Genomic DNA, 23060 nt, shown 5'->3' on the forward strand with positions numbered 1-23060 from the left:
CAAGATACTTATTGGAAACGAAGTCATAAAAACCGGATTCTTCACCTCAGTTTTGTTGTTTTCTAGTCCTCTCTGACCACTAAATTGCTTGAAACAAAGCGGTAATTTAGTTTGTTGTTTTCCAGCTAGTTCTCTCTGCCCCCTTGTGGTGGGCACTATTTGGCTAAGTTTTGACTAGGCTGAGATTAACTTTAAAGCTTAATTTGACCAAGTTTTATTGCTAGAACTGATGGTATGAGCCATGTCAACTATGTGAAAGCAGAGTAGGCACACAAGAAAGGTTGCGGCCAATGCAATAAATGGTTGGCTTGATTTGCCTCTCACCAAAGGGGATGGCAAGTGGACAGTACGCTACGCCAACAAAGCCGGCCATTTGAATGTCCATAGAGTGCTGGGCACAGAAACCTAATGAGATGAGCTGTAAATGAAGAGATATCAACTTTTATGATGATTCAATCATTAATCCTAACGAGATTTTGTCTTCATGTTTCTCCTCTATGATTCTTTTCTTGACCAGGGAGAGCCTAGATTAAAAAATATACAGAACAACTTGTACTTACGTAATTACATGTCCATATGTAATGCAACCACACGATCATGACATTAACCACACGATCATGACATTTGTCAGCATAAAATTTAACGAGCTGCTGTTTTATCGATCACATAAATACATAATATTATATTTCTGCATTCGAATTTGATATAGCTTCGACCAATCTATTTTGAGGTGACAATATTGAGAGGGATGTAAATCCTTCAGCCTATCAGCCCGCGGGGACACGCGACATAAAACTGAGTAGGTTTCAGCAATCGGAACTTGAAGAACATCCTCATCCACAACAATCCTATGAGCCCAGGGGTCAACATCAATGGAACACAGCTTTCCTTGATGACACTACATTGTGCAAAAGATGCCTATCGACATCAAGAGCATTGACTTGCTTAACAAGTATTGGCAATTTTAACAAGAAACGATGACATGAAATTAATGGAGTGGAGAAGAATGGTAAAATAACAAGCATTGTATACAAGCTATTGCTCCGCATATAATCACATCACTCTCCTTAAATTGTCAACAACTCTAATTCTAGCAAGAGTTCGATTTCTCATATACATCACACATGGCTGGAGACTGAGTAATAGAAAAAAGAATGCTCCTAGACTACCAAAATCCCAAGAACGCCAGTAGGCAATTTTGGTTCAATACAATATACAACATATTCGAGCACATGCGTTCGTATCCTATATGTAATCCCTTTACACTATCACTTGATTGATGATTCCAGGAGTAGCTCCAAGCTTTTCTCTTAAGTGATTATCTAAGCTTTGAGTCACTACCTTTGCTTCGGAAGGATGACAGAGAGAAGAATGACCGTGGTGCTGTAAAATTTGAACTTAAAATGTGTAAGCAAATCATCATAAATAACCAACTCCAAAACAGATAACTTTTAATAAAACGTTGTTCATCACATAAAGTAAATGAAATCAAACTCTTACTAAATACTCCATAAACAATCAACAGTTTTTTTTCCTTGTTTTCTGTTAGGTAGCTACACTGAACATAAAATGTCTTGAAAACTTGTTAACAACGGGTCTGCAAAGGACTTGAACCACTTGTGTGCCACTCAGATGGTCAGACTTGAAAAAAATTAATTTAGCTCAATAGATCAAACATAAGCCTCTTTCTTAAGCTGTTAAGCTAAAGGAGTCAAATCTCAAAGGCGATAAACAAATCCCAAATTCCTGATTTTCATGTGTTTTTGTAATGCTGCACCGATCAAATAAGAATCATGAACATGTGCAATATTAAATGATTAGAGTCATGCAAGGCAAATATCCATGAATGTCTTCCATTGTATCATAATGCATGTATTGAAAACATGCACATTCATACAGGTCCAGTTAAGTGCAAGATTGTAAAACCTACCCCTAGGCAAATATCCATAGAATGTCTTCCATTGTATCATAATGCATGTATTGAAAACATTCACATTCATACAGGTCCAGTGAAGTGCAAGATTGTAAAACCTACCCCTACTGGTCCAAGGTTTTATATAGTACACGCTAAAAAACAATTCATGGAAACTAGCCATGCATGACAATAATCATGCAAACAAGTCTAAGGGTGTGTTTGGCATTGCAGCCAACATGTTGTTTGCCCAAAATTTGAACTTTTTTTGGCTTAAAATTAAATTTTTTGTTTGTGCTTTTGAGTTGTTTTGATGTGCTAATATCAAAAATGAAGTTTAAAAAATAAAAAATAGTATTTTGATATATTTCTGAGCGAAAAGCACTTGAAATGCTAACATTTATCACTCCCGAACATGCACTAAGACAGAACATGATTCTTATTTTATCGGTGCAACAGTACAAACATACTGACATACACATGCTACACCTCGTTTATTGATTTTTATGCAGAGCATAGGTCATGGATCACATGCCAGCTTTAACATGAGAGGATATGCATTAGACCAGGCAACCATGCTCACGAACAAAACCTACCTCTCAAACACTTGTGAAGGGGTGTTCAGTTCTGTAAGAAGATTTTGAAGAAAGCATTACCTTGAGTGGAAGTTTCATGTTCCTGAATCCTACATCAGTAAGAAACACATGCAGGGCGAATGCCTCCCCTATCATGCAGCTAGTCCCTTGGTTGGCCCCATAATCATGGAAAGATATCAACCAATCAATAGCATTTTAATGCTTGCATGCAATTGAAATAGTTTAAGTGATGACCACAAGCTCAGCTCTATTAACTCGCTATAAAGTCAATGAACAGAGCATTGATGTTCTCAGGTTTGTCTTCATATCAAGTCAAGCGACAGCACAAAACACCAAGGTATTTGGACCAGCTTACCAGCTCATCTCAGTAACAAGCATCTTACTTTACCCTAACAGATTCAGGTTCAAATTTGGAGAAATTAGAGAGGCACCTAATTTGAAGCTACTCTGTGCAATGTGCAATGAAAACTTTTCTGGAAATACATCAGATAAAGCTGGGAAGTCCTTTAAACATGACTTGACAGAATATTCAACAGCCTAACATGCCAAGCAATTTATTGTGAAGAAATTTAAGAATTGAGTAATTTAGAATATTAACAAGAAAACATTCACCTTTAATAGAGCTTCCAGACAAATGATCATCCCTCAATTTGAAGTTTGCTGGAGGTGCTGGTATGGAGCTATGTAATGCTTGAACTGCAAAAAAAATGACAAGGGTCAAGTCATCTATGCAACAATTCAGCATTGCAATCAAAACTCATAATCCAATTAAGAAAACCTAGGAAAAACTCCACCATTTGGTGGCATAATATGTGCAATTTGTAAAAGAGCCAGCCAAATCTCTGTTCACCTGAAGGTATTACATAAAGGACAATTTATTCAATAATACACAAGTTTCAGATGTAAAGATCTAGAGCAGAGGTCATGCTCGCTTCATTGATAATTATGTTCAAATCATGCCACTTTTAACAATTTCTGGTATATGATTTCTAAACCATTTTTATTCACATAGGATGAGCAAAGGAGGTCAACTCATTGACTACCAATTAAATATCAGCATGCAAGCAGAGAAAAAATTGAGATCCATGTATCAAAGACCAGGCACTGCTTTTTATGCCAAAAGCTCCAGCACTGGTAGAGGTCTCAAGAATCATTGAAACTCTAAAAAAGAAACAATACAGCAGAAAAATTAGTGCAGGATGAATAGAAAAGGAGGTTACTTTAAACTAAATGCAGCATTTTGCTTTTATAACTCCTTGACATTCAAATAGAATCAAGATTCAGATCTGTCTATAAATTCCCTTCATGAACCAACAGTTAAGGGAGCAAGAAATCATTGTCAACCCATACACCCATGATAGCTAGAACACTTGAGGTAAATTAAAACCTTGCTACCATGAGATATTTTCACTTGAAAGAAATAGTTGCAAGCACTTCCTAAGGTTAAATATGAGTAGATTAAGATTCTAAGAAAAGAGAAGAATAATAGCTAATCAATCAGGAAAAGCAAATATAGCTTACCTTGCTCATTGAACAACTCACTTTCATTAAAGCCATCATCTGAAGGGTGACCCTGTGAGAATCCCATTCTTGACTTCCTCAAATCTTCTGATGACCGATTGGCAGGATCTCGCCCATCTTCTGTATCATCATCTCCTTCAGAAGTGGTAGCAGAAATCCAATCAACCAAACCCTCTGCCCCACGACTTTTCCTTCCAAACTTTAACAACCGTTTGAACCCTTTGGTCACATCCTTTCGAGACTGATTATGGGATGAATTGGCAACAAGAATAGGTTTCTGTGCACTTCCCCACTTCTTCCTCATCCGAGCTACATCAGCCTCTGTTTGGGTCAGAGAATGAGAATTCCATGATGCAGGACTCCCAATTGGAGAGTCCACATAAGCATCAATATCTGAGGTCTCATGGGGGTAGGAAAATGGATGTTGCATGCGTGAGTTCCATGACACAGGGCTTTCCCCAGGTGAGTCCTGCAGAGATCCTGCAGCATGGAATGTTGAAGGCACAGACACAGGCAATTCAGCAACTGAAGAAGGATCAATTTGAGAAATCGATCTCAGAGATTCATCATTCTCAGATCCAGATGTACCCCTCTTGTCTGAATCCAGGCTTAGTCTTGGTTTGCCATTATCCATATTAGCACAATCTTCAATCTCGGTTGTTTCAAGTCCCTCATCTTCTTCTTCCTTTGCCTCATCAACTGAATCTTCTGCCTCAAAGGCTGATTCTTCAAATTCTTCATTTTTTAAAGTCTCAGATGCTACCATAGCTTTCAGTTTCGCAACAGTTGCTCCAGAACCAGGACCTATACCATTGCCCTTCCTGAGGAAAGGCTTTGACTCCACATTCTTTGAGAATTTGTCATATGGGATCTGCTCAGTTTGCTCTTTATCAAATTTCAATGGTGCCAAAACAACATCCGAGTTTAATGGGGGCAAATCCTTGACCTCAACAGGACCAGCAGAGCTTTTGCGCAAGGATTGAGACCGCTGGTTCTTTTCTTCCTTGGCCAGAGGCATCTCTTCACTGGAACTCTTGCTGCGAGCATAGGTTCTCACCTGCAAGCGATTTGCCGCTTTGCTAACTCCAGACAAGGGCTTTGTGTTCTCTTTTCTGAAATCGGAGAAGTTTGGAACAGACTGTGCAAGAGGATTTTCTGATTGTACTCTCCGCCTCCCGGAACTTGGGTTGGAAATTTTGGATGATGACCGTGGAACTGGCACTACTGTGGTGCGAGGGGTGGATGAAGATGAATTTCTGTTCAGCAAGAGCTTCTTGTTTTGAGAGCTTCTAGAAGCAATGCCCCCTAAAGACACCTCATTGAATGATCTGTCCTCTCCATAATAAATTTGTTCTGGAAATTCGGAAAGATCTTCATCCTCTTCACTATGAATGGAATCTACTGGCTGAGGGAAAAAGAAAGCCTTACAAAGGGAGCTTTGAAATTCCAATGCAACAAGCAAGAAAAAAAAAATAACAAAATTAATGCTGAAACTTATTAGCTTCAGCACTCATTTTCCATGGACAACTGAAAGATAAAATACCTGTTCTCTCTTTGTACTTGAATTAAAATTGAATGATCTGAGCTTTTCTGCACATCTGTGAGTATCAGACAAGGAATTTTGTCTGTCTGCAGAGCAGGAAAATTTTGCCTTCATCTCAGCTCTACTCCGCTCAAGACTTTCCTGCATGGCCTTCAACTTGGCTTCCTTCTCCAATCTTTTTGTACCCCACTCCTCCCTCAGTTTTGCATCTCTTTTCTGCATGTACCTCTCATAAAATTTCCCTCTAGAATCATCTGAAAAACTAATCTCAGAGAAACTCTGCCTGAGAGAACTGCCACAGTCCTGATGATCTACTATCTTCCTTGGTGGAGTGCTAAACTTTCCAGTATCACTAGAACTCCCAGTTGGTTCAAGCACCGTCTTTTCCTGAAACTGAACAGGAGATATCTCTACAGCTACTGGTTTTCTGTACTGTAAACTTGCTGCCAGTTCAGATTGCACTTCACTAGGCTTGCCTCTCCGAGCAGAACTGGATTGGTCAACAGGAATGCGAAGTTTGTGTTCAGCAAAAAGCTTTTCAAGCTCATTTGCCTTTATCTTCAGCTCATCATTTAATTCTTGATTCCCCTTAGACTGCCTCACCCTTTGAAACTGATCTGCCGATGGTACTTGCTGAGAACCAATGCTCTCTTGACTCTCAGAATACTTTCTGGGAAAGCTAGGCTTGTTGCTTCCATGAATAGATCCACTCTCATCCCTCCTACCCTGCAGCTTCCTAAATTGCTCTGAACCCAAAAAAGGTTGTTTCTGGACCTTCATTTTTGAAACTTCAAGATCATCCTCTGTTATCTGTTCAGTGTCCTCCTTCCTTGCCTGATCAACTCCACCCTTAAACAATTTCTGCTGTGTCTGAGAAGCCGACAGATCCAAGTCAGTCACTTTAGTTGGCAATTCCTTATCCTTCACTCCAAAACCACCTTCAAACTGTCCTGAAAAAGATCTAGTATGAGTCTGAGAAACCCCAGACCTTGACTGACTCGAGGACTGATCCCTTATTTTAATGTCGTCAATTCTATTCCCAGATGCCACATTCCCAACCCTGCCCACAAAACCTCCAATCTGGGTCTGCATATCAACCTGATTTTTCACTGCAACAATCTCCACCTTATCTGGAAAACCTCTCGACTTCTCCTGAAAATTCAGTTGAGCTTCAGCTCCAACAGTCCTCTCTTCCCCACCTGAAGTACCCTTCAACTTCTCCAAAACCACCTGATCACCCACCCCTGATTCCTCCACTGTACCTGCAGATGACCTCAACTGGGCCAGAGACCCTACTTGATCTTTCAAATTCACTTTCCCCTTCAAATTCACCTCCTTGTCCTTCCTCGCAGGCCCACCACCATGAGTTTGCAAGTCACCCTGATCTTTAAACCCAGAAAGGCTCTTGGTCTCCAACTTAACTAAATTTGCTGCACTTTCTGTATCATTCAACCCTTTCTTGTCCTTATCATCATCTGATGAGACAGGAAACACATTACTTTTGGTTCCAGATACAAAGGATGAACAGGGTGTACACAAGGGGCTGTCTATATTGCCATCATCTTTCTTATCATTTCCCAAGTCAATGCTCATATCACTTGCACCACTCCATCTCCTCAACACAGCCTTTTCAGTTGCATTTGCAGGTGCAGATGAAACATCAGATGATAGTCTCCTCAGCTCTGTAGATTTACCTACAGCTCCAGGTTTGCCACCTGAGCTCTCCTTCTGCTTGTTCTCAAACAGGTTGATCCTGTCCTGAACACTGAGTCTCCTAGAAGGCTTGCTTGGTAGACTTGTTGTTGAATTAGGCACAGCCTCCTCTTTCTTCTTTTCTTCTTCCTTGTTCTCGTTCTGAATAGTCTGTTGCTGTGTAGCGAGAGAGGAATTGGGTTGTTGACAAGTGGAGGACTTGGATTGGTTAAGGTGGAATTGGGTTTGTGTCGTTTCTATTTGTTGTAGTTCTTGGCTAGCTTGCTGATGTTGGTGCTTATTTTGGAATGGGTTTTGGTGGGGCCTGGTCAGGTAGGAACCACCTTCATCTTCAGTGGGGTCATCAATTGACATGTCAGATCCCCACGAGGACCGGACCACTTGATCCCCCACAATTGGCTTCCATGGATTGGTCAGGTCTGGTCTTCTCTGGCACAGTAACATAAATTTGGTACAAGCCTCACTGCACGAAATATTTAATACCTCAATTAAATTGTCACAAGAAGAAAAATCTAGCTAACTAGAGTTTGTGGACAAGGTAAATAAGACTTAAGAAAAAAGGTGGGAAGTACAAGGAAGCTGGAACTTTTAAAACAGAAAACAACCCTGTAACAGCTAAACCAGCCATATTGTGACAGGTGAAATTAAGAAGATTGGAATGTTTGTCCTTTTTTAATACTTATTAAATCAATTAAGATAGGATGTCAACTTTCTCTGTTTTGATAATAAGATTCCAAATGCGAGAAGTTTAAAATCTTTTCCTTGCTAATTTTGCTCCAGAATACCATCTGCTTTGTCCTAGATGGTGGAACCAGAAGGGCATATTAAAAGCAAATGTAGGGTCCACAACCACATATGCGAATATCTCAAGTTGAAAGATTCTAAACAGTGCCCAATAAAAAGTTTTCATAATGACCGGTCCCAGAGTTCAACAAGGACAACACTCAACACAATCATGAACAATTTAATTACTCAAGTGTCCTTGGTACTTTAAACCAGTAACCTATGTGGTCCACTTGAAGGAATCCCCCAAAGCACTAAGATTAAAAAAAAAATCAGCAGTCAGTCACAAGAAATTCTAATGGCAACAGAGAAAAATAACTCCCCAATTCTGGTATGAGCTCAATATATTTGTAAAACTCACAATTTGAGCTTAAGAGAGAAACTCAAGCAACTATAGATCTTCATGATCTCAATGAATCACCAGGAGAACTACCTAAATAAGACATCATGCAGGCCATACATCAATCAACTCAATGATGTGCAATGTTAGATCAGTGAAAAAGATAGGGAAAAGAAACACTATCATTTCAAACAATCCAAAGACATTTAGTTCCTTTTCATGCACTATATGATCACTTGCATGCAATGACTGTCATGCATCAATAAAAACTACAGAGCAGCATAAGCCAACAGCATCTATACACCACATGGAGTTGCCTGAAACTTCCCCATTTTTCCAAGTCATAAATAGAAGCCATGTCTTTGACTTGCCAATACATCTAAATTTTAAATTAAACTTACATTCTTTAAGTCCTTGGTCATAATTCATTTTCTAAATAGCTAAGCAGTCAGATGATGCACCCTATTGTGATACTTTAAACACAACAGTGGACACTAGCTGCACTATATCAGCAGTGCTACAGCTAAAACAGCCTTGACAAGTCAAATTTGTTTCTTAGGCAGAGGAGCCGCAACAAGAGCACCTAAGAACCACCTAGAAATGACATCTTTCAATTTCAAGTTCCACATCAATAAAATTCAGATCAGCACCTTGCAATTGCAGAATTTATTTACCTTTAAAGGAAGATTAATATAGGCATTTCTAATGTCCTAAAATGACCGAGGCTAAAAGTCATTTTTGATATTTTGAATTGCCTATCAAAAAAATTACACAACAGAAAGATGAATATGACATGCATTTAAACTCTGGGTTGTGAACCTCGCCACACCTTTTAGGTTAATAAGTTTTTTCTAAAAATTCTAGAGTCACAGCACAATAAACAGTTCATTTGATGGATTCACACACCAGGTAACTGGGTAGGAAAAGAACAATTTATACAGAACCAAGGTTCAGTGAAATTTGTTCAAGATTGAGTAGGAAAGCTAGAACCAATGTTTCCATGTCATCTTCCACTCTGTGCTGAGAAGTGGCTTGGAGGCTGTCCAGTTCCACACTTTAACACTAGTCCCATAGACAAGCCATCATACAACATAAAAAAATTCCAGCTAAGCCTAAATTGAAATTCCACTCTCTATTTTGGTCAAATTTCCCTCTTCCTCTTCATTCCTGATACCACATGTGTTTGCACCCAACTGAAGAATCATTTATTCCATTTCCCTAACACCCCCCCCCTAAAACCACATCAAAAGGCATCACTAAGCACCAAATGATTAGAAAACACAGGATTAAGTTGAAAGCACATGAAACACACAAACAAACAAAAGTAACAGGAGGGGGAGAGAGCAACTATGCATGGAGTTCCCAAACAGCTTACTTCAAGCGATGGGCACCAAAGCGATCTGCGAAATGCTGGAGGTCTGGAACAGTGTCAAGGTTGAATCCAGTAGCAGATGCATTAGCATAGGCTGTGGCTAAATCCTCCCTAACTGCAGAAAGCCTCACATCAATTGCCCTTAGAAGCTCCTTCCTGCATGATAGAACAAGTAACAGCATTAAAGGAAATTTTAAGAGAGATTTAAGCATGGCAAGCACCTATGTAAGCACAATATCAGACTATATCTTGCAGTAAAAGCATGTCCATTTAAAAAAAAAAAAACTTTAATGATTAACATTGCACTGCAACTACTTCAATAGGCAGCTAAAGATGCTCTGGCTTATGCTCATGCCTTATTAAATGATAAAATCTTAATCATCTAACAAATTCAAAAATTTTGAAGACAAGATGAAGTTAACAAGCTCAAACAAATTCAGAAAACTCTCAAGTATTGACCAAACATAATCAAAAGCACATAAAGAGTGATGCCCCACACCCGAGCAAGCAAAACCCAGAATACAATGGAACCAAAGGTCCTTACTTTGTTGCATCAGCTCCTGTTGTGGTTTCTGTTCCATCCCTGCCTGGAGAAAATCACCCACCCAATAAGTCAGCATATGAGCAATAAATATGTTACAAAAAATCTAGGTTAGGAAGAATAATCTAGTTTAGGTATTGAATGAAATTTCACATATTCATTAATAAAGGATAATGAATTCAAAACAAATCAGAGATGACCAACAGATGGTTTCAGAATTTTCTTCACTACATTTCAAACACAGCTGCAATGTCATACAGTTAGCACAGTAGTAATAAAAAAACAGCATAAACAACATTTTTGCAATGCCAGTCTTCAAGAAATCTGTTCATTTATCACCTGACAACTTGGTGTTACAACATACTTTTCATTTCTACGTGTATGTACCTTTTCACATTTTTACTCCTTTAGATCTCTTCAAGAGACTAAAACATATTAAGAGAAGAAAGAACAAGCCAAATGATAATTTTCTACACTGATTGTGTTTGAAATAAGGCCAACTGCAAAGTATTCAATTGTGTGCTTCTTGTGAACTTGCCAATGCCAATCAGTATATTCATTAACTCCAACCGTTTAAATGTTGACCAAACTTCTTCGGGACTAAGCAGAGGATGACACAGCAGATCCATGATTTAGGTAACCAGCAAACATATTTCTATATTCACTGGCTAAATATGCCAAGAACCACAATGTTCTTAGACCATGCTCAAACCCCCTTAAGACCAGTATTAAATTAAGTGAATGTTCAAAGGGCAAACTATCCCTGTCCTACAACCAACACCTTCCATGCACATTCAGTACCAGATGAACCACTCCAAGAAACAGATCCAGGAATCTTAGCACTTCCAATTGAAACATATTTTTTCATCTCTTCATATTTCACATGGCATCCCTCTGTTGCCTATCTATTGCTTGACTGCAACCTTTCATTCAAATGAAAGCAAGATTTAACCCCGGTTTATCATGAGAAATGCTCCCATACCACGTGAACTCACTGAGCATGCAATCACTTCAAAATATTGTCCAATGCTCTCACCAAGAAATAGGGGTCACCTGTCAACCCCAATAGGGATGAAACAGCAAGCAAACTTCATCCCACTTGAGAAACCAGCTTTTACTTTTACTATCTCAACCAAAGTCAACCTTTACAGAAGCTTTAACGTCTTATAGCTGACAACTTGCTATCTAATGTGCTATTCCACCAACACCCAAACATTCAATTAACAAGTAGAAGTTCTATTCTTTGTCACTGATTGTAATGTAACTCTATCAAGCCTTCGTTCAGCTTTGCAAATGAAATAAGCACACAACTAGCATTGCTCAATATCTATTTCCCATTGTAAAAGAGTAATATTGGCTAATTCCATTATAAACCAGAAATACATGTCATCCTTATTCTTTGTCTCAATTCAAGGCATTTTCCATGAAAAAACCATTAAAAGTAGTAGCAAGTGACATTTCAATTTTAAAACTGGAAAGCATAAGATGTTATGTCATATCCTTAATTACAACAATAAATACCAGCTCTTTGCTAAAGAATTCCAGATATAAAAGACGAGACGTCATGAATAAATTTCTGAACTTCCAGTTGGGCAAGTTTTCATTTCTAGTTATTTCAACTTCTGCATAATTTAATCCAGGGTGACATATTCCAATAAACAAATCTTTTCAAGACAGCTTATATGTGTTTATCCACCAATGCATGTGAAAAGAGTTCCTTGAATCTTCAAATCCACATGTTTGTCACAGTATAAACATTTGCTAATTACCAAGACTGTAGAACTCAACGCGCTATATATGTGATAACATGTGCAAGTAATTTACACTTAACACCATGAAAGAAAGAAAATTAGAAAAAATTCTTTTTGAGCCAGGACACTAGGATATCAAGAGGACCCAAAGTAATATAGATTCATTGCTAATTCTGAAACTAGTGTAACTAGAGGAAGAGACCAAGGAAGATGCACGCAACAATATAGAATATCAAAGTAAATTATTTTGACTCTGTAGCCAGTATGAGTTTCCTACTATTTAATAAGGAAATCTTCATTAAAGAATCTGATTTTAGGTACCTCTGACCAGTAAATCTGGACATATAATATAAAATCTGTAATTTCCATGAGACAATAACTCCTCTTATCTAAAATTTATGTATGCCACCAAAGAGGGGAGACAGAACCATTATATACTTGGGGTTTATTCACTTTTGGGGCTGAGCCTTCATGATTCTGATTAGGGTGGTAGACTTACTTCCAGTTCCCTTGTGGTCTTGGAAGCAGGAAGAAACGCAAGATTTCTGAAAGAGGGGCATTTGGTGTATTTTGATGGAGAGTCATGTGACAATTTTCAAAAACCATTTCTCATCAAGTAAACTGTTTTCACCAGGACTGTGTTTCAAACAACATTGTGATGCAATGCTGGATGCTTTTCAAGGTAGTTCCCCAGCTGATATTCAGGGGGATAGGAGCGCTTTGCTGTTTTTATTTTGTTCTACTCGTACTTCTTTCATGAGATGATATCTCTGTCTCCTGATTTATCTACTAAGTCATTTTCTTTACAATAAAATTCTTATTTTATCTTAAAAAACATTAATGAGAATGCATTTTCTTTCCAAGAAAACCAGTAAGTTCATTAACCAATTTCCAAGCAATTGAAGATTCATGAATTGCAATGGAGGTCAGTGAGGATGTGTGAGAACTAGGATTCTAGGGTATATTTTATAGTTCCCCAAGTTGATGGCAATAAAATCAGTTATCTAGTATGTATTTAGATGGAAGATATTATCTTTTTAGCATTACTGTATTCAGAAGAAACCGAAAAAAATGAAAGAAACATACACACCTAAAGCACCAGAAAGTTGATCTCCCAACCCCTGAATCAAAGGAACCTCAAATTCAGTGAGAACTGCTTTTCCAATAATTATCATGATTATTCCCTACTTGATAAAATGGTAGTCGTTACCTGAGAATATATTTTCCGGGCTGCTTCTAACTGAGACATCTCTGCATCAAATGTATTGACCATCTCTAAAACCTCAGGTGAACTGACAAAACGCACAAACCTGAAAACATGAAGTGCAATCTTGTCAAAAGATGAACGAACCATTTCTTCCTACAGAAAGAAATTGTCTCAGATAGCACTGCAAAAAACCTCTCAAGTGTTCCTTTTGTGAACCAAGTCTCAGCATTTCTACACCGGTCAACCTCTAGTTTAATTGACTGGACTGCCTGTGAAGCTTGTTCTTCTGCAACCTTCAAATGAGTAATAAATGGCTCTACTGGTCCAGACACAAGCTTCTCTGTGTTTCCATTACTTGAAACAAACAAGTCACATCTGCCAAAAGGGAAAGATGAGTTAATGCATCAAAACACACACACACACACATACACACATACACACACACACACACAAACACAACAAGCACATAAAACTTTATGAATAAAAACTCACCGTGTCAGGTTTGGCAACAGTTCAAACACAGCATAGTCGAGAAGTGCATTGGATTTCATTTTCTCACCAGTATATTTAAACTAGTTCTGTATGCTCCAACCTCCTCATATAAATGGATGTAGTCAAGCCTTGATTAATCAAGTCTCAGAAACAAGCAGATCTTCAGTCCAAAAGGAACCCAACCCGCAATGCAAATTCTGAAAGTAAAAACAAAACCAATAAATGGATTACCAATTTTACAGTTTAAACTGATTAAAAACCGATTTAAACTCCACAAATGCATATCAAACAAGGAAAGCAATAATTTAGTACCCACATTGCAAATCCAAATGGGACAAAACATAAAGTTACTATCCAATGGTTAAGATTTAAAATTTATTAATTGCAAAGAGAAAAAAAAAAAGAACCACGGATCTTAGTACAAAAAAATAAAGCTACCTAAAATTAGCCATAACTCAAAAACAGAAACCATTACTTCACATAGAATAATCAAACAAAACCCAGATCTGATTCCATCAAAATCCAACCCCGAATGCCTGACCCAAGAGGAAACCAAATTCAAAATCCAAACAACCATTAAGACAAATACTCATACAAACACAAAAATGCACTAACTTTGCATGTAAAGAATCCAACTTTTTAAACCCAGAAAAGAAGAAGGAAAAAAAGATGATGAGAAATGTGGGTTAAATCATACCTGAAAGACCAATCAGTGAGATCTTAAATGGGTGAATCGGATCCTATATTTCAAATTGGGTGCCTGCATTTGGGTACTAACTCTTTTTTTCATATATATTTGAATTTTTTTCTTGAAAGAGATTAGTTTTTCTGGGTTTCTTTATTTTCTAATTTTTTTATTTTCTTTTGCAGTTCTAAGAATACCCTAACAATGACAAGATGGTTTTTGCTTTACTCATTTCTCAAATGCCATTCTTTTCTTTTCTTTTGGCTTTGCTTGCTTTATCTCTCTCTCTCTCTCTCTCTCTCTCTCTGTAGTCTGTAGTACAGGAAGAGAAAGGGAGAAAGCTAGTACTAGTCTATGAGTGCGTGTCTTTTGTTAAGTTCTCAGACATTAACTTTTTGTTTGTAATTTGAAAAAAAAAAATTAACTACAAAAAGTTTTGAAAGACGAGTTAGTATTTTGAATTTACCAAAATGGACTTGTGGGTAGTGGAAGTTCAATTACTGTACTGCCCAGCAAACTCTTCTTCTTTTCCTTGTGTCTTGTATTAGCATTGCGTTTAACCGCACTCTTAATTCTTTAACTTCTTTTCGTTTAAAATTAATTTTTGTTATATTTTTAAATCTTTTGATATAATGCTGGTAAATGTTAATTTTAAAAAATAAAAATACATATTATTTAATATATTTCAAGAAAAAAACACCTTAAAAACAATATAAATATATGTTTTATCTTAACTTTTATTATTATTTTTAGTGTAAGGGTAGGGTTTTATTGTGAGTTGATTATGAAATTAGTAAGCACTAACTTATTTTTTTTGCTTGAAAATGGAAGTGATTGGTGTTAAATAGTTAATTTTATTCTAGATTTGTAAATATCAAGATAGAGTGTTCTAAAATAGAAAAATGGATTTAACAACAACTTGTTTGCTCTCTCTCTATTTGTGTGTGTGTGTGACGGTATCTAAAAATCTACTGTACCCTAATTACTTTAGTCGACTTGAGTTAATCTACTAAGAAGTAAAGCTTTTTAGTAATAGTAAACTCTGTTTACAAAACTCAAACTCAAGATTTTATTAAAGGTAAACAAGTATCGAACCACTTAAACCAACTATCATTAATTCCTTATTTATGTTACTTCTTATATTATAAATCAATTTTGTTTTGAAAAATCCATAAAATCCCCCCTATCTTATATTTTGAGAAACAAGGTAATATTGTCATTATATATGCTAACATGCAAATGCTCTCCTCTCTAGCTTTGTTTCGATCGTCTAGGGTACAACTAAGGGATGCTAAAGACTATGTGGAAGGTATTGTTTGTTTTGTAACTCAGAATATAAGCAAGAAGAGTATACTCGAAAAAATAATAATTCATACAAATCATCTATTCAGTTAACTTTTCAACGTAAGTTTTTCTTGCATGCTCTAGAATGAGACGTTGCTGGAAGTGTTGTTGTTGAAGAAAGAAGAAAATAGTTCTACATGTTTTGATGTTTTGAAAGCCTCAGAAGATGATTTAAACCACGATGACAATCTTGTAAATATTTAAATAATTTTTGTTGATTTTTATTTTAAGATGATATAAAGTGTTACAAAGTGTAATGTTATGAAGGTAAAATATAATTCTCATTAGACTATAGGATATTAAATATAATTTTTCTAAAGAATAACTAAAATCATGATTGATAATTTTCACCAAGTTGAAACAATATGTGCAACTAAAACCGTTATTGAAGAGATGTTTGAGAGCATTTCAACTAGAGTTTTTTTAAATTATTTTTTTGCTTTAGCTTATTTTTTATATTTTTATATTATTTTGGTGTGAAGATATTAAAAATAAATTTTTTTAAAATAAAAAATATATATTATTTTTGAATAAAAAATATTTAAAATACAATTTTTATGTGAGTACCAAACACCTCCTTAAAACCATGCTTCCCCTTCCCTGTGTTTCTTCTTCTCCCTTCAATTTTGGGTCATCAGCTTCATTTTTTGTCTTGATGAAACAAGGGTATAGTTGTCCATGACCATAAGGTACTGTATCCAGATGGAGCTGGACCAGTGTGGACTGGGGTCATTTTGGTAACTCTAAATGCACAATGAGGGCAAGGTCAACCGTCTAAATTCCTCCGTTAAGAGAGATTCTAAAACTTAACGGCTCTTTAAAAAAATAAAGTTTGAAAGGGAAAGATGGGCACGTCGTGCTTTTCAAGTTTTAAGCCTTTTCGGTGTTTCTAATTTTCCAAAAATAAATAAATAAATTGTCAAATATTTTACTACGATATTACCAGAATTACCCTCCTCCAAAAGCCCACCAAATATTGTCATGCCTTCTACTCCACTTAATAAAGTGACCTCATCGTATACCCATTTCGGTCAGCACGATTATAAAATTGAGTGCCTGTCGTACCAATAATACTCGTTGGACATGGAGAGAAGCTCGTTTGGTAAGTACGTGAATTATTTTTCTACCGTGTTATCGTTTCCTTTTCTTTCTTTTTTTTCTTAGATGTATAAATACGTTTTCAAGGGAGAGGATGTTCTTGTTGGTTTTGAAGTTCAATTTTAAATTTTGATTTGTATTAGAAAATCTCATCTAATGTTAAGGAGTTGTTGTTTGGTTATGGTTCAACCATGATTTTTAATTTTTTTAAAAGAAAAATATTAAATTAATATTTTTAATAATTTTTTAATGTTTTTAGTGTGCTAATATCAAAAATATAAAAAACAATTGGAAAAAAATATTATTTTAATATATTTTATAATAAAAAAATATTTTAAAAAATAACTTTTTTTTACACTTTTAAATATACTCTAACATATAATCTTCTCAGCCATAATATCAAACATAAATAATATTATAATAAATATTTTTAATTATGATTTTAGAAAAGTAAAATAAAAAAATATATATTTGATTAAAATTTTTATAAGATAGATTTTTGTATGTAAAATAAATAAAAAAAGCATGTTTTTATAAATAAAAAATAGGTTATTTTAGCTTTTATAAAATTTAAATTTAAAAAGAAATTATGTAAGGGTCTAATGTAAAAACCAAAAGATATTTCAATAATCAAATAGTTATTTTTATATAATTGGGTGAAAGGCAAATATTGCGGTTATATCATCACATAAAAATATATGACATGTCTGTTCATTCCTATTTTTAAATTAAATAGGACACAGGTCATTCCTATTTGCAGTCGTCCTGGAGCACCAAGGCAAGCAAATATTATCCTAAACTTCTAAATTACAACGTAAATAGAATTTTATAAAAATAAATAAAATAAAATAGGAGTGGATGAAATTTCCAAGCTGATCTGAGCCATTCAATTTTCTTTCACTGTCCGGTGGTTGATGATAAAATGACCGGAATTCTATGATCACAAGACTCCATTCCTTGACAAAAAGATAAACACGCCAACACAAGAAAGATCACAAAGGCCATATTCCTCGTTTACTTCACATGGGAGGTAGGGCCATAATGGAGCCTCTGTTCTTGACCTTTTCCTTGATGTTCATGCCTGTAAATTTCAAGTGTTCATCTTTGTGATCAATGAAACAGTTTCCATCAGCACACTAATTAGCCTTACATGTGTTAATCTCAAGCATTAATGCTTTGATCTTGATGCATTAATGTTTCCATCTAACTTTTTTTAAAAAAATTACTGATTTAATTTGAACGTGATGGGCTGGCCATCTTGGTGGTAGGAGGTTAATTTTCTCATAACTAGAAATTGTCCACTAACATTAATTTTCTCATAACTAGAAATTGTCCACTAAGAAGTGACATCGCTCTTCATTCACTTGATGATAAGACCAGTTTGGATCCTTGCAAGTGGCTTTTAAACATGAGGGAGGGAGTATTGGCTTTTAAATATTGTTTTTTAAAATATTTTTCACTTAAAAATATATTAAAATAATACATATTTTATTTTTTAAAATTATTTTTGATATATTAACATCACATTCATTATTTCTTTCAATGTTTGATGCTTCAACTCAATAATATCATTTTATTTAGGAATATAAGAAGTTATATTTTAGTGAATAATACTATTTTAAAAATAAAATTCATTATATGTTTCATACACCTCATCTCTACCACTTTTTATCACATTAATTTTTTTATTAATCTTTTTATTAAGTTGATTTTTAACTTTATTTTTGTAATATTTAAACATTTCAATAGCCTTCGTTTTTCTTCTAAATAAATATAAATAGTAATATATTATGCAATTATTTATAAAAGAAATGTTATATATTTTCTTATATCTGGTTTGCATAAATTGTAAATCATTAATATATTGATATATGAGTAAATCAAATTTAGAGGCATACTAATTCTTTCAATTATTTGAAAATAATTTTTTATATGCAAATATTACAAATAAATTAAGTTTTTTTTTAACATCTTAGAACATCATTTTTAATTTAGTTTCAGATATATTCATTAGTCATGATATTTTAAAATGAATTTCTAACAAAGAGGTGAGTATGTTTGATGTTACAAAAACTACAGGCTAAGTAAAAACAGTAAAGCCATGCACCAATTCTCCATTCCAAGACAAGAATTTATTTATCAATTAACTAATCCGTGGTGGCCAAGTGGTGCAACTCCACGCTGGCTTGTTGCAAGGAAATTCAACTTCTAAAATCATGAAACCATTCATGAATATGTGCAAGCTCTTTTGTTTTGTTCTCTTCAGCTGTCCCCTCAAAGCTAGAGCGACAAATATTGAAGTCAGAATGATCTGAATGGGGAACCGAATAAGAAAATATATGGAAGGGACAAATATTTGAGGTCTCAACCTTCAATGGAGCAGCATTTTTTGATTTGTTTAATTAACGTGTACCTGATCAAATTATGTATATCTCGGGCTAATTTTATAAGTTGTAAATAAATAATTATATAAGTTTTTAATAATTATAAATACTTTATGATAAGTAAAAAAATAAATTCAAGACTTCACCACGGGAAAAAAAAAAAGGGACAATATCATGGTATCTTAATGCTTTTATCGTACTAAGAACCTGAAACATGGATCATGCTTTCCATGTTAGAGACTCGTATCCAAATACCCACATCACCATTTTTTCCGCTTTGAGGTATGTATGCCAACTCTCTTGATCGATCGACCATTTTTTCCGCTTTGAGGTATGTATGTCAACTCTCTCGATCGATCGAGAGAGGGAGAGAGAGATTTGCAAAGAATAATAATTCAATTGTAGAGCAATCGGTAGCGTGGTTGTTTTCCATTGTCTCGGTTCCAGTAAAAGCTCGCCATGACAAGGACAGAGTGCTTTTGGGCCTCTTTGACCCAAATCTCAATCGACACTCATGTTCTTAATCTCTTTTCTCCCTCTTTCGATAATCAGCCCGTCTTCAACGAGCTTCTGCTTAATTAATACAGGAAGGGCTTCACTGTTCAAATATGAAAAAAAAAAACGTAGTGGATGGTTCTTAATTTTAATGTGGAAAGGAAAACAAAGACACTCAACTAGTAATAATAAACAGTAACAGCAGATTTGTTTTTTTATTCAGTAATAAAAGGTTTTTTGAATCAATTTATGTATCAATCAAGTCTGAATTATTTTATTTTTCCAAACTATATTACAAATATATATATTTCATATCGAGCACAAGCAGGCTTAATTTAGTGGTTGTGGACATTTATTCTAAAATTATTTTTCAGTGCTTCAGTGAGTCTCAGTCATTGATCATGAGAGGGCAATATACAACCTTCATCCATACCAGGACAAAACCAAAGGAAGAAAAAGACGACATTTACATTAAAAACAAACAAAAAATTTCGACATGAGCAAAATCATCAGATATCCTGTTTTCCGACTCATCTCCTCTCCAGGAAACTCCAAGAAGCAGTGGCGGCTCCTTCTATGAGAATTAATAACCGTCTTATTAATGATAATTACCAGATTAGGTCATATACACGCACACGCACATATACACACAGAAAGGTTTATTGTTGCCGACAGATCTCGAGCAAAATGGCCACTTCCTCTGTCAACGATCCAAATCATTTTTCACTATCCTGCAAAAAACTTATCTGCAAACATTAGAGACGATCCATAAACAAGGGAATAAGTTATCTCATGTGTATAAACTGAGAGAGAACCAATCATGAACGGTCAGACTTGGAGGCTCGGCGCTTTCTGATGCTTCAACTGACGAATTTCTGCTTGTCATTCTTCTGAAATCCCCGCGCGGTGTCCCAGCTGCATGCATACATGACCAAAGGCCCAAATTAGCATAAATACACACCAACCAAGCTTACAACGCACTGAAAGAAGAAGAAACATATGTACGTTCATACATAAATACATAATATATATATATATATATATATTAGTAAAAAGTTGATTAAGCTGGGAAATAGTATAGCATACGTGTTAGAGGTGTCCCAGGAGTGCTAGGTGGAGCCGGCGACTGAGGAGCTGAACCAGGATCCACAGAAAGGTTCCTCAGATTGGAACTGTTTGTTCTAATAATAGTAATGCTTCGAGTTACGTTCATCTCCCCATTGCTATTAGCTGAAGAAGCATTAACAGGAGGTGATGATCGTACAGGGAATGAATTATACTTTCGAAGTTTGCCAAGCCCAGTGTCCGGCATGGGTCCAGCAAGCGTTTCGTCCCAAAGCTTATGGAGAAATCCCATTAAAAGATAAACGATCAGATTTTCTCGTGCAACAACCGTGAGAGGCCTAAAATCAAAACAATTTTTTATTTTTGTTTTTTCGTTTTGTTGGACCTTAACACTTACGACTGTTACTAAGAGAGGGAAGGGGAGCGAAACGCAGAGAGAAGATAAGGAGAAGTTTTTATTTTCTTGGGTTTTTTTCTGCAATGAAATTGTTGGTTGGGGTTCTTTATAGAGGAAAGTTGAGAGAGAAGAAAGAGAGGGTAAGGCGGTGGATCTTGATGGTCATAATGACGCAATGGCTCCGGCTAAAATGGCTTTGTTAGCGGCCATCAAATTTATGTGGTAAATTTTTAAGGTCGGGCGCCGTACTTAGCTTGTCATTCAAGAACCTGAAAGATATAAGATAAAATATGGTTAGTTATTATAATTCAAAATCCAAAATGTCAGGGAAGTTATTTTTCACTGCGTTTGGATGATGAATAATCATGTATTTATATTCATCTTTTATCTTTTATAATTGAGGATTTTAGCGTATGTTGCTGGGTCTAAATTTCATGCAAATTAAATGGTTTTTTTTTAAAAAAAATTTAAAGACTTTCTAACATTTAAATAGATTATTTTATTATAAAAAGTTGCAGTAAATATATATTGAATTTTAAAAACAAGAAAGTTTATTCTTAATTTATATATGATAAATATTGATAATAAGTTGTAAGAGAATGACGATAATAATTTTTTTTTCAAGTTATTCAAAACATATTTATAGCTTAAATTTTTTTTTTTTATTATTCAAGGGGTTGTAGGTCTTCTTTTTTTCCATCTCCAAGTAGGAGGAAAACTCTTACAAACATCATTAATATTGATTGTATAGACGATTCTTAGAGGATTTCTTTTCATAGCTATGTAGAGAGATGATGACTCTAAATTCCTTACAAACATCATTAATATTGATTGTATAAACGATTTTTAGAGGATTTCTTTTCATAACTAGAATGTAGAGAGATGATGACTCTAGATTTCCACTATAAGTGCTCTATAAGGAGGAATCCTTAGTTCAAAAAGGTGTTGATCCTAGCATCTTAAATTTGATGTGCTATTAAATTCAAAAAAATTTAGGTTTGATATCTTACAAGATTCACAAACATTTAAGCTTAATGTATCCAAGTTTAAAAAGGTTGAGTTAATATCTTGTTAGATCTACATGTGCTTGGATTTAATATACAACCAAATATAAAGAAATTAGATCCAACATTTTATCGGATGAATATAAACTGGAGTCTAGCACACAGTCAAGCTAGAAAAGAGTTAGAGCCTGAAATTTTACCAAACCTTCTAGCTATGAGCTATGAGCCTTGATCTGTGATGAGCTTCTATAATGAATATTCTTTTTCTTAATCCCTTCTAGTCATAGGTTGATTGGGAAAAAAAGGATTTTTAGTACGTTGATTTATCACTTGGCAACATAAAAACGGAAAGTAAATGAATCCCGAAAAGAAAAAAGAAAAAAAGAGTAAAGTAGGCAAGGTTTTCTTTGAACAAAGAAAGACAAAAGATAGGAGTACCGTATGATATGGTCGCCATGCAAAAGTGAAAGTGTTCTCCTGGTTAAGAATTATGTGCAGGGATTTATACATAAAAACCAACAAGGATCCTACAATTCCAGAGAAGCAACAAACTTATTCCCCCCTAACGCTCGAGAATATCCTAATAGTCAGATCTGGATGGTAAAACAAGAAATCAATCCAACGTTCATCAGAAAAACTAACAGAATGAAAGAAGGAAAAAGTTACAGCGACAAGCCGACCGAGTTTATATATGACGAGGAAGAAACCCAAAATAACAGGAGGAAATGACTTGGTCAAGTAATGATGAGCTCGACATGCGATCCCACAAGTATATTTTGTATCCATTCTTACACGTCAACTGGATAAGGTTGCGAGT

General features: G+C 35.3%; 2 protein-coding genes and 1 long non-coding RNA gene across 9 annotated transcripts; all 3 read right to left on the reverse strand.

Moving 5' to 3' along the window:
- Window positions 1–983: 983 nt before the first annotated feature.
- LOC105142591 (uncharacterized) lies at window positions 984–14846 on the reverse strand. 3 transcript variants are annotated; one of them, XM_011050291.1, is made up of 12 exons: window positions 14469–14846; window positions 13772–13968; window positions 13472–13654; window positions 13283–13382; window positions 13163–13193; window positions 10325–10367; window positions 9784–9936; window positions 5573–7748; window positions 4030–5434; window positions 3121–3204; window positions 2569–2654; window positions 984–1383 (listed from the first exon to the last, which is right to left on the reverse strand). In XM_011050291.1, the coding sequence occupies exons 2-12, from the start codon at window positions 13828–13830 to the stop codon at window positions 1261–1263; spliced, it is 4443 nt and encodes a 1480-aa protein (XP_011048593.1). In that variant the 5' UTR covers window positions 13831–13968; window positions 14469–14846; the 3' UTR covers window positions 984–1260. The 3 variants fall into 3 exon arrangements, with proteins under 3 accessions (XP_011048593.1, XP_011048594.1, XP_011048595.1); XM_011050292.1 differs by lacking the exon at window positions 2569–2654; XM_011050293.1 differs by lacking the exon at window positions 984–1383 and having other exon boundaries at window positions 2569–2897.
- Window positions 1535–2077, reverse strand: LOC105142592 (uncharacterized). Its single transcript, XR_845580.1, has 2 exons — window positions 2032–2077; window positions 1535–1926 (listed from the first exon to the last, which is right to left on the reverse strand). It is a non-coding gene; the product is annotated as an uncharacterized LOC105142592 (long non-coding RNA).
- On the reverse strand, window positions 13699–21483 carry LOC105142590 (auxin-repressed 12.5 kDa protein-like). Of its 5 annotated transcripts, none has more exons than XM_011050288.1 (4): window positions 20864–21483; window positions 20593–20692; window positions 20432–20508; window positions 13699–13729 (listed from the first exon to the last, which is right to left on the reverse strand). In XM_011050288.1, exons 1-3 carry the CDS (start codon window positions 21132–21134, stop codon window positions 20481–20483), a joined length of 399 nt encoding a protein of 132 aa, XP_011048590.1. In that variant the 5' UTR covers window positions 21135–21483; the 3' UTR covers window positions 13699–13729; window positions 20432–20480. The 5 variants fall into 5 exon arrangements, with proteins under 5 accessions (XP_011048590.1, XP_011048589.1, XP_011048591.1 ...); XM_011050287.1 differs by having other exon boundaries at window positions 13700–13733; window positions 20434–20508; window positions 20864–21482; XM_011050289.1 differs by having other exon boundaries at window positions 13710–13725.
- Between the last annotated feature and the right edge of the window lie 1577 nt (window positions 21484–23060).

This window comes from Populus euphratica, unplaced genomic scaffold, assembly GCF_000495115.2.
Source record: "Populus euphratica unplaced genomic scaffold, PopEup_1.0 scaffold209.1, whole genome shotgun sequence".
Classification (NCBI taxonomy): Eukaryota; Viridiplantae; Streptophyta; class Magnoliopsida; order Malpighiales; family Salicaceae; genus Populus; species Populus euphratica.